Here is a 15,728-nt window from a genome sequence, read left to right as displayed (position 1 = left end):
CAGGGAAAGTATCTGTGCTATATTTAACACTGGAGCCTATAGCCACCTCTCACACTGCAATATGTGAATCTGAGGCAGTATAATTTATCTGCCGCCTGCCCTCTCACATGGTCCCTGCTATTACAGAACTCAAAACTCAGGGGAGCCCTGGCTAAAAATACGCTAAACTAGGTTACAATTGAAACTGAAAGGAAGACTTGAAGAGTTTCCGGTACTCAGGCTGCAGTCGGGAATCGGGCAGGCTCCGGTGGGCTGGATGAGCCCCAAGAAGCTCCCCACCAAGACGTCAGGCCTATGCATTATGTAGCACAGGTAACCCTGTATGGCCCACGCTATCCAGTCACTGGACTGTGAAACGCAATCTAGTGTCCGCACATGCGAGCACACACACCAAACTCACACTCCCAAAGTCGTGCTCACACATGCCAATGACCTAGTTGAGGAGAAGAAGTGTCAATGTCAACGACTCGCACAGAATGCTCCCAAGCTGAGCTTTGGCTCGGCCATCGCTGTGGATCAGCTGAACCATGAGCAATCCATCTTCGTAATTAGGACACAGACCTCAATATGAAGCCAACATACACTTCTGTTCTGCTTTGTTTAAAAGTTTTGCTTGTTCTAAAGTGCGTATTCATTTTTGAAATGACTTCTCTCGTCTCTCTCGTCTCCCAGTTCTTTGACCCAGGTGAAGTGCTGTACGCCTACGACAGCCCTGCAGGCTACGGCCTGATGGGCCTGCAGCTGGTCGCCTACGTGTGGTTCTGCTATGCCGTGCTGGTTTCCCTGAAACACTACCCTGAGAAGCAGCCCTTCTACATCCCTTTCTTCACCACATACACACTATGGTGAGACACGCACAGCTTCCCCCACTCTGCCCTCGCTGTGGATAACGGCACCTGAGCTGGAGATTGCAGGAGTAGAAAAATTCACATTTCTCGATTTGAGTTCTCCTCAATTTGAATAATTGATGCCACGCTGTAAAAAAAAGTGCACGGGATAGCTGATGCTTTAGCTGTCCAAGATTTAAAAGTTGTTTATTTTACACTACCCCTCTACAACACTGTGTGCCCAACCTCTGAGCTACACTCGCATTGAGGATAATTGTTCTTGAGTGAATGACTGCAAGAGGCAAATATCTATTTCTCTTCTATTGGAATAATTTATGCTCCTATTATGTGTGCTACATAGTCAACGCTTTGGACTAGAAACCCAGACAAAAACGCGTATATATACACTGCTTCATTTTTCTGTCCTTCACCCACTATGTATAATAGCAGGGGCATGAAATGAAGGGTAGATTACAGAGACTAATATTATCTCTGCAATTGTTCCTCATTACAACCGCTATCTCCTGGCTCATTATCTACACCTCTCCTCTTCTTCCGTCTTTATCGCTCTCTGTGCTTTATATCTTCTTCTACTCTCTCTTTCTCATCACCCTCACATGGGATTCCTCAGCGTTTCCTTTAATGAGCTTTCTCCTTTAATGTTATCGTTAATCTCTTTGCTTTTCTTCCTCAGGTTTTTCGCGGTGCCTGTTATGGCTCTGATCGCCAACTTTGGGATTCCTCGTTGGGCTCGGGAGAAGATCGTCAACGGCTTTCAGCTCGGCATCCACCTCTACGCCCACATCGTTTTCCTTGTTTGTACCACACACGCGCGCGTGCACACACACACACACACACACACATATGCAGATCCTTGCACGTGTACATAGTTCACATTATTCAAGAGTCATTATTACCACTGTCGGTCATACATTATTCACTATCCTTGAGTCAGAACTGCCTCATGCTGATTGTCTCCTCCGCACATCATTATCTACCTCCTTCTCACCTTCGACACATTGTTCTTTACTAATGGGCTGTGTTGCTCACGTAAATGTCCTTTCATATTCCTGCTCACTGCATACATTTATTTCACTTACCCCTAGTCGCTTGGACCTCATATGCGCTGGCTATGTTAGCTCCTATTATATACTGTCTATACATTGATTATATATGTAAGAATCAATACATTTTGTATCCTTTTTTCTGTCAGGCTATTACACGACCTTCAGCAGCCAATAAGAACTTTCCATATCATGTTCGGACGTCCCAGATTGGGATTCTGCTGTCCAGTCCTAAAGGAGGCGAGGGGGCGGAGAGTTTTCCCCATCATGCTTATGGAAATAGTTCCTTCCTGGGAGACTCTCAACCCAACTTCACTGAACTCTTCTCCATTCAATCAGTAAGTCCACATTTTCTGTAATACATTTGGATGCATGGTTGATATCCTGGATGAAATTTGTTACCGAACACAAAAGAACTGAAGATGCAGAAGAGCAAGAGCTGTAAAAATTCTAATAATGAATATACCGACCTATTAAATCCACATCATTTGTAAACAAGTGATGAAAACAAAAGCACAGAGAGTTAGAGTTAAATACAAATGTCAGAATGAGGGTTATATTGTGGAAAATGCACTGTATGTGTCCCTATATCCATTTTAAACTTCCCATAATTTTGTAGTATTTCCTAAATATAATTAGATCAGTACTCAATTGTACTCATTTTCTGAAGCTTTTATAATGTGCAAACTTTCCTGTGTCAAACCAAGCTTGAAATCAACTGCTGTCTCATTTAACAAAGATGCCTCGAATTAGAAGGCATCAGTGTAACAATAAAATTTGTTAGGGAACACGTTTATTAAAAAGATTGTTTCTTGGCGGAAACTTCCATCTCTTCCTGGGGGTGACGGGTGAATTACAATACGCACAGCATAACGTAGCACAAGCGCTGATATTAAACCACTTGGGAACAATGAAATAATGCATAAATAGAAACTAGACAAGACCTAATTAAGGTGTTGTGTTTGCTGTGATGAATTATCTAGCTTGGGGAACTTTCAAATCGGCAAAAGTTGCCTTTCATACTGCACGGGAAAAAGCAAGAGGCTCTGAATCTTTAACTATAACTATGCTGATAGAGTGTTAAGAACATAAAGCACAAAGATGAAAAAAACATTACTGTTGACAAGTAAAGCACAAACAACAAAATACACGTATATATGATCAAACAATGTATGCATTGCACTGTAAAAAAATTAACTGAAATTCTAATACGAGGATGTTTCACACATAACTTCTAATAAAGCCTGGAGGGAATTTCTTCAACTTTGGTACAAATGTTCATTTGGAAGCAAGGATGACGTGCATAGATCTTGGTGGTCAATAAGACCTCATGTCCATATTTATCCACCCATTCTATTCTTGTGAACACATTAGCTCAGGAACGACTTGAGAGAATTTCTTAAAAATTTGGCACAATCGTTCACTTTAACTCAACGATAAACTGATTAGATTTTGGGGGTCAAGGTAACTGAGTTCAAATTTGATTTCCACTGTGAACAAGATATCTCAGGACACTTTCAGGAAAACAAACAAACATTCACTTGGATTGAAGGATAAACTGATTAGATTTTGGTGGTCAAAGGTGAGAGGTCATGGTCACTGTGACCTCACATCTTTCCCATTCTTGTGAACGCTATATCTTAGAATATTCAAATTTGGCACAAACTTTCATTTGGACTGAAGTGAAAAGTTTTTGGTAATCAGAGGTCAAGGTCAATATGACACTTATATCTACCCTATCCTTCAGTCCGAATCTTGTGAATGCAATATTTCAAGAACACCTTGAGGTAATTTCTTAAAATTTGGCTCTGCCATTTACTTGGACTCAGGGATAAATTGACTAAAATTTGGTGGATGAAGGTAACTGTGACCTCACAAAACATATGTGGAAATTAAAACATCTAATAGGATAAAAAGATTAATATTCTTTTCTGTCCATTATTCAACACCAAAACTGAGGGACAGGAGGGGAGATTTTGACCATATTTAACATGAATCACAGATACTCAATTCGTGAGTACCTCGGGGTGTCCATCCAAGGATTATAGTGATTGTATAGTTATTCTGTGTTGTAAGCATTGAAGAGTTGAAACAGTTCTTGGATTAGTCAATCAACAGAAAATTTTATAGTGGCTATTTTGGTCGTTAGTTTCTGTAATTTTCAAGGCAAAATGCAAACAATTTTATGACTTCAGTTTTAATATCGGACCATATATTATACAGCAATACATCAATGCTAAACTGAGCATCGTCAGGTTTTATACTGTTGGTCAGACAACATGTAATGATGTGACCTTGAGCTGTAGAACATTTTTTAAATAATTCATCATTACTTGCAGACCTGGGCTTTGCATACATTTGCCATATTGTGATATGTATAATGGCAACTAAACAATGTCCTTTCATCCGTCCATTATCTATACCCACTTTATCCTGAACAGGGTCACCAGGGCACTGGAGTGTATCCCAGCTTACTTTGGGCGAAGGCAGGGTACGTCCTGGACAGGTCAAGTCTATCACAGGGCAAACACATCAAGACAGAAGGAAACAAAGACCATTCACACTCTCATTCCTAAGGGCAATTTGTAGAATCACAAATTAACCTGACATGCATGTCTTTTGAATGGTGGGGGGAAGTTCCTGGAAGTCAGGAAACCCAGAACATAATTTACGCCAACCTAGGCCACTGGTGAGCTTGGGAGGAGGCTGTCAAAGTGTGATGAATGGTATGGTGTCACTGACAGTGCCTGCAAGGTCCTACTTTCTGGCCGGGGCAATGCATTGCTGTAACCTAGATCTAGATGCTCAGACCAAGTCAAAGGTATAAAACTCTCATCTTTTTCCATTCAGGACCCAGTAAAGACGGTAGAAGAAACAGTGACCCGTAAAGGACCAGAAGTGCAGAGGAACAGCGAACAGAAGATCATCACCACTGCTGCTGACTTGACCTCGATATTGCCCCCACCTCCGCCTCCGATACCCCCACGTCCGACCACACGCTCACCCCCACTGCCGCCACGGCTCCCTTCCTTTACCGAGTATTTCAGCATGCAGAGTGGCGGAGGAGGAGGAGGCTTTGGAACAAAGGCATGAGATGGAGGGAAAGGCAGGACAGCGGGGAGATGAGGGAATTCAAGAAGGTAATGGACAGAGTGACAACATAAAGTAAAGAAATAGTCAAAGCTGAATTCAAGGTGTTACTGTTTAAAGACAAAAGTGTCAGCCCCACAAAAAAAAAAGTGGAAGGACGAAGAAGAAAAATCATCAGTAAAGTGAATCCCTAAGCGGTCCCTTTTCACCTGTGAATGGAAATGACCAGAATGGAGGAGCGAGGGGAAATGGCTGAGACACGAGTGCTGCGCTTGTTAAAGAATAAAGAAGCAATAAATATTTGATGTTGACCAGTAAAAGGCACACAGGGAGAAAGATGACAAAGTGGATGTAGCCAGAGCAATAGAATGATAGCTGTGCACAATGCGGAAACGAACAAAATTCTTGAAATACTTTCATTCAAACATTCATGAGGCATTGATGGTGTGCCTGCAAGAGTTTGTAAATAGCTAAAACTGGTGAGAGTTACCACTCTATATAGTTTTATCTCCAAAAAAGGAAATTTTATGTTAATGTTTTTTTTTTCACATCATTGAATTCCAGTTGGTGCTGTGACCATAAAAGAAATCTCATGCCATTATATGGATCGAGTTCGTGTAAAAAAAAAACAAAAAAAAAACAAGTAATACATTTTTTTTTATGTTTGACATATTTTGATAAAGCATAGATATATTTACTCTATATGGAGTCTGTTGGGTTCATTTCTATTCTTATATGCCTTCATTGACGCTGGTTCTTCTGGATTGATATGCTGATGTCTAAATGTAAAATGTCACGTTTACTGTGGGCACTTCTAGGTACAGTACTCGTAAAACACGCATGTTTGTATTGTATTTTCCGTCCAAAAAGCTGATATATGTACTCCACGTGACCATACAATATTTGCTTATTGTGTGTATTGAAATCTATACTTTTGTAAATACATACAATAGGCTTCAGTATATTTTTGACTGGATAAATTCTGTTAATGGTCATTCAAATCCAAACCTTCTTGCGCTGTCTGAAACCCGATATAGGACCAATATTCTACTATATCGGTTTTAGTTGAGTTTTCACTGAAGTGCAGAATATGCCTGCTCAAAAATGTCATTTCTGTGTATTTAGACGTTGGTGAATGTACTGATGCAACACAGCACAAGGACAGGGGTGATTTTTAAGTTACCGGAATACTGTAGTACACCTTTGTCAAAATTGTCTTTTCTCTCACTTTAGCTTCCGTCTACAACACATCCGAAATTTAAGGCTGCCTTTTTTTACAATACAAAGTAACTTCATCCTCACCCCTGTCTTGTACCTGCAACATGAATATTGTATTTGTTGTCTTTTTGCACTTGAAAGTTTATTAAGTGCAAAAAGCTGAACAGATACTACCAGTTTTGTATCCCGTACTATTGAGCTTTGACTAAAAAAAGAAAAGCCTTGTAGATAAACTGTGAAAACAGCAACCCAACTGTACATTTCGTCTGTCCTGCATGGAGCACTTTAATGTTCCTGATCTTAGTCCGTTTATTCGTGATGATGTCACCTTATAAGACTGCTTTTAAACCTGTAATACCATCCCATACAATAGTGTTCCAGATGCATACCCCTGTAAATACGGTCTGAAAATGTCATCAACTTGTCCAGACATTTTCAGGAACGTGTCATGCTTACTAAGCGTGATTTAACATTGAATCACAGATGCTGATGAGAGTGACGTAAGGGTGTTGCTAAAACTGAGCTTACCACCAGCTTTGTGCGATTAAAAAAAAAAAAAGACAAGAAAATTGTGAACGTACACTAAAAAGTTCAGTGGTTTTAACTTGAAATTTCATTCATTTCTGACCTTAAGTGTGGTACTGAGCTCCTGTAATAGCCCACAGATTTATCACTTGCTGTCAAGAAGTACTTTAGGTGATGTTAGGACTGTGGTGTGTAACTTGTAACAGTAGTCAGAGGTGCAACTTAGTCTATGAAGCCGAAAGATAATTGAATTAGAGCACTCGGTGTTAATTCTGATTATGCGTCTGGTTTGTATTCGGCATGTCTGCCATTCTGTCTGCTGTTGCCCGCTGTTATGGTTGCCATGACTTTGACTGAATAGATGATACTGTACCACTGCTACAACCTCGTGTATATTGACATTTAATTACAGGATTGACAAAAAGTCTTGGGTAGGGAACTTGAAGAAAAGAGATTAATGTATGCATGACAGAAAACAGCACAGCTTTTAGGCTACTCAGAGCGATCTGGTTAAGAGCACATCACTAAAGCACCGTTCAAATGCATTTTAAAGGTGTCAAATAAAAATTCTAAATATGCTGTACATATACACTTTTTGCCAAAATAATAAAAAAAAGATATGGTTTTATTAGAGGCCTTGCCTGGGTGTGTATTATTTGGCTCCTGTGTTAATAAGCATAGTGTCGTGATTCATTTAGGACAAGGGCATGTTTCCAAAGGAGTAAATCTAATATCTGTAAATCATATTTAGAATCTGTTCTCATCACAAGAGTCCATTAAAGTAAAACCACAGGGACAAACTCCAGCCTGGCCACAATCTGATGTAAGCTAGACTAATTGTTTCACAGTCACTGCCAATATCTTTGTCGGCCTCCAGAAGTGCAGAGTCACAACAAACTGTCTGTTTGTATTTCACTAATTTAAATTGGGCTTTCCCTTTAACCACTTACACAGTTCTGAGAGCAAAAATAGTATTTAGTAAAAAACAAATTCAATTTCATCTCCACTTTTGTGATATATATATTGAATTTGTATTTTTATTTTTAATTTGATGCCAGAAACACGTTTCAAAAAAGTTGGGACAAGGGCATGTTTACCACTGTTTTGCATCAATTCTTCTTTTTACAACACTGTAACCGTTTGGGAACTGAGGAGACCAGTTTCTGGAGTTTTGGAAGTGAAAAGTTGTCCTATTATTGCCTTAGATATAATTTTAGGTGTTCAACAGTTCAGTCTCCTTTGTCATATTTTTCATGTTAATAATGCGCCAAATTTTGAGTATGATCTGGACTGCAGGCAGGCCAGTTTAACACCCGGAGTCTTCTACTAGAGAGCCATGCTGTTGAAATACATACACAATGTGGTTTGACATAGATTTGCTGAAAGGTCTTCCCTAAAAGAGACATTGTCTGGATGGCAGCATATGCTGCTGCAAAACCCGTATATATCGTTTAGCATTCATTGTTCCTTCCCAGATATGCAAGCTAACCATGCCATGTGCCATAAATGCATCCCTGTACCAGAACAGATGCTAGCTTTTTAACTGTGCGCAGATAATAGGCTGGATGGTCCCTCACCACTTTAGACCGGAGGATGCGGTGTCCATGATTTCCCAAAATAATCTCAGATTTTGATTTGTCAAACCACAGGACAGTTTTCCACTTCGCCCAAGTCCATTTTAAATGAGCTCCGGCCCAGAGAAGGTGGCGGTGTTTCTGGATCATGTTTATATATGGTTTCTTTTTTGCATGTACGTGAAACTTGGAACCAGCGTATTCATATTTTGAACAATATGACGTGACTTTTTTTTTTCATATTTCCGACGACTTGACTTTTGTTTCATTTTCATTTAACGACATCAAATTTTTGTTTTCATTTTCATTTAACGACATCAAATTTTTTTGGACCTGACATGCATGTCTCCAGCGGGAATCAAACCAATAACCTTCTCGGGCATCAGCGCAAACCACTGTAGCGGTGATCATATTTTGGAAGACAGCGTCACCAAAACGTCAACAAAGAACACAAGTGTCCAGGGTTCACTCACTTTTATTTATTTTTTTCCTCTCTAAAGCAGTTTTTAACCATTTGTTTGTCTCTTTGCGTGCAATTGTTGTTGTTTTTTGAGTGTCAAAGGTGAGAATGATTTAGAGGAAGTTGCTCTTATTCTTATTCTTATTGCTTATATATCTATTATTTTCATGTGACTTCATGTGCTATTTCTGATGACATGCTAGAAGTATGACTTCCGTTCAAATTGTGTCAGGCAACACAATAGTGCAGTTGTCAGCGTTGTCGTCTCAGTCTAAAGGTCTTTGGTTCGATCCCCGCCTGGGACTTTCTATGTGGAATTTGCATGTTCCTGCATAAGTAATATTCTTGAACCTGGAACCTTCTGACTGGGAGGCAACAATGTCAACCACTGCACCATTGATCACTCTTCCAATAACATGTTTAAAAGTCATAAGTCATTTAAGTCAAACAAGCATGCAATAAAGGCAGCAAAATGGTGCAGTTCCAAGCCAGCATTATCATCTCCATGTCCAGAGGGAGTCTTGAACCTGGAACATTCTGACTGGGAAGCAACAATATCCACCACTGTGCCATTGATCACTCTTCCATAACAAGTTTAAAAGTAATACAAGTCATTTCAGTCAAACCAACATGGAATAAAGGCAGTAAAATGGCGTGAAGTTCCAAGCCAGCGTTGTCATCTCACAATCAGGAGCTTCTGTGTTCGATAGGGGGTCTGGAACTTAGTGTGGAGGATTGCATGTTCTTTCTTTCTTGAATATAATGTTTTACATTATGGACTACATGCATAAGTTAGTCATCCATATTATGGACTAAAAACTTTTTTGACATATTTGTCTGTTATGAAAACTATGTTTACAGACCATTTGCTGAAAAAAATTCTTTGCATAATTTAGAAATGATTCTGGTTACGTTTTCTTTTATTCATAACTTACTGCAATTATTATATTCCCAGAGATGTTAACGGTTTCAGTGCAGTGATGTCATTTCGAACCATAAAGTTTGTCATTAAACTTTAAAATATCCTACCTCCTTTACATATTTTTTTATCACAGGTGTGATATAACCACATTTCAGGTGATATATCAATAGCGGAATTTTTCAATTCCTAATATCACCGTGGGGCCCAAAAAAAATCCAATTTCAGATGGACTCTGTATTTAAGAAAAGCAATTTATTTCTTTTGAGTGGGGGTGCTGCGTTCGCCGAACCTCAACAGGGCAAACCTGGATTGATTGATATTCAAAGAAATAACGTGGAAATGTGTTACTTGTGTTCGGAAATAATATTTATTAACACAATCAGTCAGAAATGTCATTTTACAGAAGCTTCTGAACTGTACTCTTGGTGTAGAAATGTATCAGTCTCTTTTAAGCCACAGCATCTGCAAGTGACTCCTCAGAAGCATTTCAGCACCCAACGGTGCTGTATGCCTACAGAACCCATATATCCACCGTGATTCTATTAGTTATGGTTTTGCAGTATGGTTTTGTGCCATCTCTTCTCTGTAGCCTTTGAGCAGCTGGTTGATGAGAGTCAGTTCATTCTCCTTTTTCACAGGATACAGAGGTGGGAAGGGGTTTCCTTTGTACTCCAAGACAGCCATCTTTGCTCTATCCAGATTTTGTCTGTTGGGGAGTCGTGCCATCCGTGTGTAGCCGTCTGACTGAGTCGCAAACCGTGGAGCGAGGACTTTGAAGAGCTTTGGGATCAGATCTTTTTCCTGAGGAGAGAAAACAGACTCGAACTAAGCTTCACTTCGACTGTTTCTCATTCAGAGCAGCACAGCTTGTTACTTCACAAATTTGAGAAGAGCAGCAGACACGTACCGTCAGCCAAAAACTAGCCATTTTCATCGCCTTCTCGTCCGTGTCTCCATTTTTGGCATACTCAACCAGCTGGGAAATAAAACAAGAAAGCACCTGCAGTCAGAACCGGTGTAAGTAGAATTTAAAATCGGAATATTCCGCATGTTAGACTGCATCCATGTAAAATTAGTGAGATAGCACATTACAAACATTTTTGTATATAGCAAAAATCAAGCTGCCATGTGATGTGACTTGCACTAAGTCCAGGGACCCTAAAGCAACACACTTGATATAGCTTAACTATTGAGGCGTAACCAGTGGATAAGAAAACGCTTTAATTGGAGAAAAAGAGGAGAAGAAAAGATGTAAGTAACTGCAAGAGAAAAATGAAATGTGACGCTACCAGGAACTCATTATCCTCCAGTGGCACCAAATTCCAGAACTCCAACCTACCCGCAGCGTCCAGAAGTACAAGGTGTCAAGTACACTTAGACATAGCAACGGTAAAGAGGGCCGAAACAAGACCTCCGCTGAATAAGAAGTTACGATTGGGCCAAGAAATACCTGAAAACTGATTTACCAGATATGGGCAGATAAAAAGGAGAGTGATACTTGATGTCACGGAGGGATAGACCCATGGCTGGATCACTAATGGAGTGCCACTTTGAGTCAGGTAGAGGAGGGTTGCTGGTAAGGGCTGCTGTCATTAAGGATGAGCTAGTTGGACCTTTTGGGGATGAAAGTGGGCTGAAAATCAACTCCCAAACCTACTGCCTAGAAACTCTCTTCAAGCAGGAAGACGTCCCAGGCATTCAAGAAGCCCATGATCTTTATGCAGGGCAATGCTCCATGACACACATGCAAGTACTCCACTGCTTGGCTAGTCAGCGAAAGCCTGAAAGAAAGACTGAATAATGACCTGGCCCCAATTCCTCACCTGGCTCTAGTGAGATTTACACTGAGGGAAGACAATACACCTCTTTGAATAAGGCTTGGGAGGCTGTAAACAGACTCAAGAAACTGATGGATGTACGCTCGTGGCAGTTTAGGATAAAAAAAAAAGGGTGGCAATATTTATTACTGAATATTTGTTAAAGGCCATAAATATGATCTAATTGTCATTTTGTGTTACTCGCCTGTTACACGTTCTCTAAAAAGCATAAGAATAAATAAATGAGTTGGGAAAAGTTATTTTTTTAAATGTATTGCCTCATAATTCTGCACACTTTTGGACTGATGGAGAAAATTGTATTTGCTCAACAATATAATTTATCCTGAAGCATTCAACCCGCTTTGTAATTGTGCATGAGTGTATAAAATTAACTCAATTAATAACAAGCATGGTTGTTCTATTTACAAATCACATCACATCACATCACATCAATAAGCATAAGGCATCGACCTCTACTAACAAATGCAGCATCACATATTGGGTAAACAGCAATGTTTTGTTTGAATAATTGAATGGGAACTCTGCAATGAGTTAAAGTAGTAAACGGTTTAGAGACTCACTGTATGCACCACATGTCTGAATGTATCTACACGCCACTGCTTACAACTTTTTAAGAAAGAATTCATTTATTTTGTTGATCGTTGATGTTGTTTCCACATGATAATGCCATGACTGGCCTACACGAACACCTGATCTCAACTTTATGAATAACCTTTGAGACGAAATGAGACACAAGCAAGGCAACAAGCCGAGCCTCACTGACACAATTGTGGCTGAATGGGAACAAACCCCTGCAGGCATGTGCCGAAACCCCCCCCCCCCCCCCCCCCCCCCCCCAAAAAAAAAAGAAGAGGCTGTTAGAGCAGCTATACTGATGTGTTGTTGTTATTTAATGTTTAATAATCATGTTTGTCTTTCCACCTACTTTTATCCACATAATTATCTTAATATAATTATCCTACTAGACAAAATTAAGCTCATACAGCAAATGCAGCCCTGGTGATTTAATCAGTATCGAACTGTACCAGAGAAAACAAGGTAGGCTGGTTGTTGTGGACATCCTGTTCAATACTTTGGCCAGAGGCAGGATGACAGATTCAATTAGGGATTCCTCAGTCCGTAAAGTTCTGGACCGAAGTTCCCGAACTTAAGTGCACTTTAAGAAAAGACATTTTGACCCGGTGGTCGTCAAACAGGCAAATCAACATGGTAAAGGACAAACGTATGTAAGCATAAAACATTCAAATCAAATAGAACACCACTTACAAGTGCAGTTTGCGGTGTTGTCCTTTTGGAGACATTTCTATCAAATATTTGATATTATTGTTGTACCATAAATAAAAAAAAATCAATGCATAAAGATTAGATCATTTTACGATTTAAATTTACAATAATTTAGACTTTTTAAATATGTTTGCACTGTCATTTGCCTTAACTTTAAGGCTTGTTTAACGAAAAGGAGCTCAAATGACCTGTCACTTCTTGGCATTGAACTAAATCTTTGTCAAACATATTCATTTGTATTCCTTTTTCAAAGTTACATTGAATGGATACGTACGACTTAATTGAATTGACATATGCAATATTTCAGTTAATAATGAATGCTTCGCATTTAACTTAACAATCGCTGATCCTGTTCTCCACGTCATGTGACTTTAATCTTGATTTACGTGGCTGATTAGGAACCCCTAATGCAAAGCGGTAAAACAAGCGAAGCGACACGAGCAGGTCGTCGTTACCTTCTCGGCGTAGAAGCGGACTTCATCTGCTCGGACCGCCGTCGTTTCTATCCTCTCGTGTCGGACCAGGCCGCTCAAAATGTTCCGCAGCATGTTGATTCGGGACTGTGGGCCCAGACCCATGCGCCGGGCCACACGGCCGTGGGAGATCAACATTTGCAACGTGAGACGCATCTTTGTCGGATAGATTCGCCCACCGGAGTCCGCGAAAAAGCCCCCAAAAAAAATCAGAAACGGGCGAGCGTACAATCTAGCCAAACCGTTCTTTATTAAAACAAATAATAATAATAATAAATAATAATAATGCAGTTACCCCACAGCAAGAACAAATTCTGAGGTCAGAAATATCAATGTTTCTCTTCGACATTGGCCGTGCGTCGCTAAATTCGTCCGACTTGATCATGTAACTGGGGAAGCGATAGTTCCGCTACAATCTGCCAAAAGAAAAACCGTAAACCCCAGCAAAAAGACAATTTTAGTGTCATTCTCTTTCTTAAAAAAAAGAAAAAAAAAAGAGATATCGATGACACTTGGGTGCCTTCTTATTATTAGGCTACAAATGTGTTTTTATATTTTTGAAATATGCTACAACCATTGTATGGCTACAACTGATAATGAATTTCTTCAAATTGTAGCACCCATTATTTGTTTGTTTTAGCTACATGGCTTCACGGTGTTATGATTTTTAATTAAAAATGTTATCATAAAACTTATAACAAGTTCGAACTAATATAAAGTGCAATGTGTCTCTTTAAATTTTCTGTTTAAAATTGTTTTATTTCCATGACAGTTCAGAGTTTCATTTACACCGGAGTGTGAAAACTGCTGTTGAAGAGGGAGGATTGGTCTGGATTTAGTAAGTTCCCATGGTGCTCTGAAGCCAGCCTGTGAAAATGCAGGTCTGATGTAAGAAAGAGGGAAACACAAATGGAAAAGTTATATTGAAAACTTTGTCACAATGGGCTATGAGAATATGTCTGTGTCATATAAGAGAAATAAATGATTGGTGGGTAAAAGCTATTTTCTACCTTGGCATAGACACCAGGGTGGTTTTTCTCTGCACAACCAAAACCCCAGGACACAACACCTTGAAGCTCTCCGTTACACACAACTGGACCACCGGAGTCACCCTGTGAGAGGGAACAGTAGCCAAAAAGTTGAACTCATTTGAAGTGGGTGTTTACAAGAGACATGAAGGCTTTGTTTGTTTTTGCTGAAAAGGAAGCGCAAACCTGGCAGGAGTCCTTGCCTCCCTCCAGGTATCCAGCACAGAACATGGCCTCAGTGATCATGCCGGGGTAGGAGTTGTCACAGTCCTCATCAGACAGGATGGGGATGTTCAGGCACTGCAGCCTGTTACTGTCAGCAGCTGTATGAGAAAACAGCCAGAGACACAAGAAGAAATAAAATGTCAATGAATAAAAGAGGGAACAACATAACCCCAGTATGGAGACAGTGTTTCATGGTCACACCCCACCCAGAGACTGTACACATGGTGCCGGCGGGGGCACAGCCGGTGGGCAGAGCCACAGGCTGCACATACTGGTTGATGGTGGCCGGTTTGCTCAGCTTGATCAGCATGACGTCATTGTCAATCTGCCAGGAATCATAGTTGGGATGAGGGATGACATGGGCTGCAGGAATGATCTGTTCATTGCCATCCATGAACCAACGGTTGTGATCACCAAGAACGATGTCCATTTTGCTGCAAAGGAAGAAGTTGTGAGTGATACAGACAGAATGAACACCATGAGGAAAGACTTGTGAGACAAGTACTTTTCTTTTCAATTTATGGTTGAGGGACACCCACGATTTGTAGCAGTGAGCAGCAGACACAACCCAGTTCTCACTGACTAGGGAGCCTCCGCAGAAGTGGTAGCCAGAGTTCAGAGACACCTGATGGGGCTGAGAATGAGGTGTGCACTCATGCCCTCCAACAATTTTGTCATCTTCTGTGGCAACTGGAGGAGAAAAAAGGAATTTGTAGCTCCGCAAAGATGGAATAGTATCTGTACAGTTACTTTGCAAATGTTCACAATTGTGTGTCTCTTCGGTGTTTTTCTGGATCACAGATTTCCTGTTTAAAAAGCATAATATTTGACATATTAGAATATTCTGTTTTTAAATGTTGATGCTTTCAAAAGGTGGTCCATACTTACACACAGCTCCTAGGAGCAAAGCAAAGACCAGATACCTCAATTGGAGATGAAGTTGCCAGAATTTTTCTGGGCCCATGCTTAGGTTTTATGAACTCACACTGATGGGCAAAACACACCCCTGGTGGTGCGAACCAATCAAAACCCTCTCAGACTGCTGATGTGAAAACTTTGCCACACTTACTAAAAATTCGACCACAGCAGATCTTTGTGGTTTTTATGTGGCTAATAGGAATTTCGCTAATTTCTATAATGTAAGTGAACATTGAATCTGCATCTTTGATGTTTGTTTGATCCCTTGCTTCTCTGCCTGGG

General features: G+C 40.2%; 3 protein-coding genes across 3 annotated transcripts in view; 1 reads left to right on the top strand and 2 right to left on the bottom strand.

Moving 5' to 3' along the window:
- The window catches only part of tmem145 (transmembrane protein 145), a 35,785-nt gene extending 28,427 nt beyond the window's left edge, over positions 1-7,358 (top strand). The window contains exons 12-15 of the mRNA XM_069142354.1: positions 673-845; positions 1,522-1,642; positions 2,041-2,229; positions 4,742-7,358. Of these exons, the coding sequence (XP_068998455.1) occupies positions 673-845; positions 1,522-1,642; positions 2,041-2,229; positions 4,742-4,984 (726 nt within the window). The 3' untranslated portion in view covers positions 4,985-7,358. The remainder of the gene's footprint in view (positions 1-672; positions 846-1,521; positions 1,643-2,040; positions 2,230-4,741) is intronic.
- Positions 7,359-10,028: 2,670 nt separating this feature from the next.
- Positions 10,029-13,642, bottom strand: mrpl17 (mitochondrial ribosomal protein L17). The gene is made up of 3 exons (XM_069142355.1): positions 13,258-13,642; positions 10,588-10,656; positions 10,029-10,481 (listed from the first exon to the last, which is right to left on the bottom strand). Exons 1-3 carry the CDS (start codon positions 13,429-13,431, stop codon positions 10,227-10,229), a joined length of 498 nt encoding a protein of 165 aa, XP_068998456.1. The 5' UTR covers positions 13,432-13,642; the 3' UTR covers positions 10,029-10,226.
- Positions 13,643-14,086: 444 nt separating this feature from the next.
- On the bottom strand, positions 14,087-15,127 carry LOC138194004 (trypsin-2-like). Its single transcript, XM_069142353.1, has 5 exons — positions 15,068-15,127; positions 14,712-14,962; positions 14,490-14,626; positions 14,286-14,387; positions 14,087-14,158 (listed from the first exon to the last, which is right to left on the bottom strand). Exons 2-5 carry the CDS (start codon positions 14,956-14,958, stop codon positions 14,111-14,113), a joined length of 534 nt encoding a protein of 177 aa, XP_068998454.1. The 5' UTR covers positions 14,959-14,962; positions 15,068-15,127; the 3' UTR covers positions 14,087-14,110.
- Positions 15,128-15,728: the final 601 nt, after the last annotated feature.

This window comes from Embiotoca jacksoni, unplaced genomic scaffold (genome assembly GCF_022577435.1).
Source record: "Embiotoca jacksoni isolate LCO1_2020_lvr unplaced genomic scaffold, fEmbJac1.0.p SCAF_11, whole genome shotgun sequence".
In the NCBI taxonomy this organism is placed as follows: domain Eukaryota; kingdom Metazoa; phylum Chordata; class Actinopteri; family Embiotocidae; genus Embiotoca; species Embiotoca jacksoni.
This window is presented reverse-complemented; position numbering and strand designations above follow the sequence as displayed.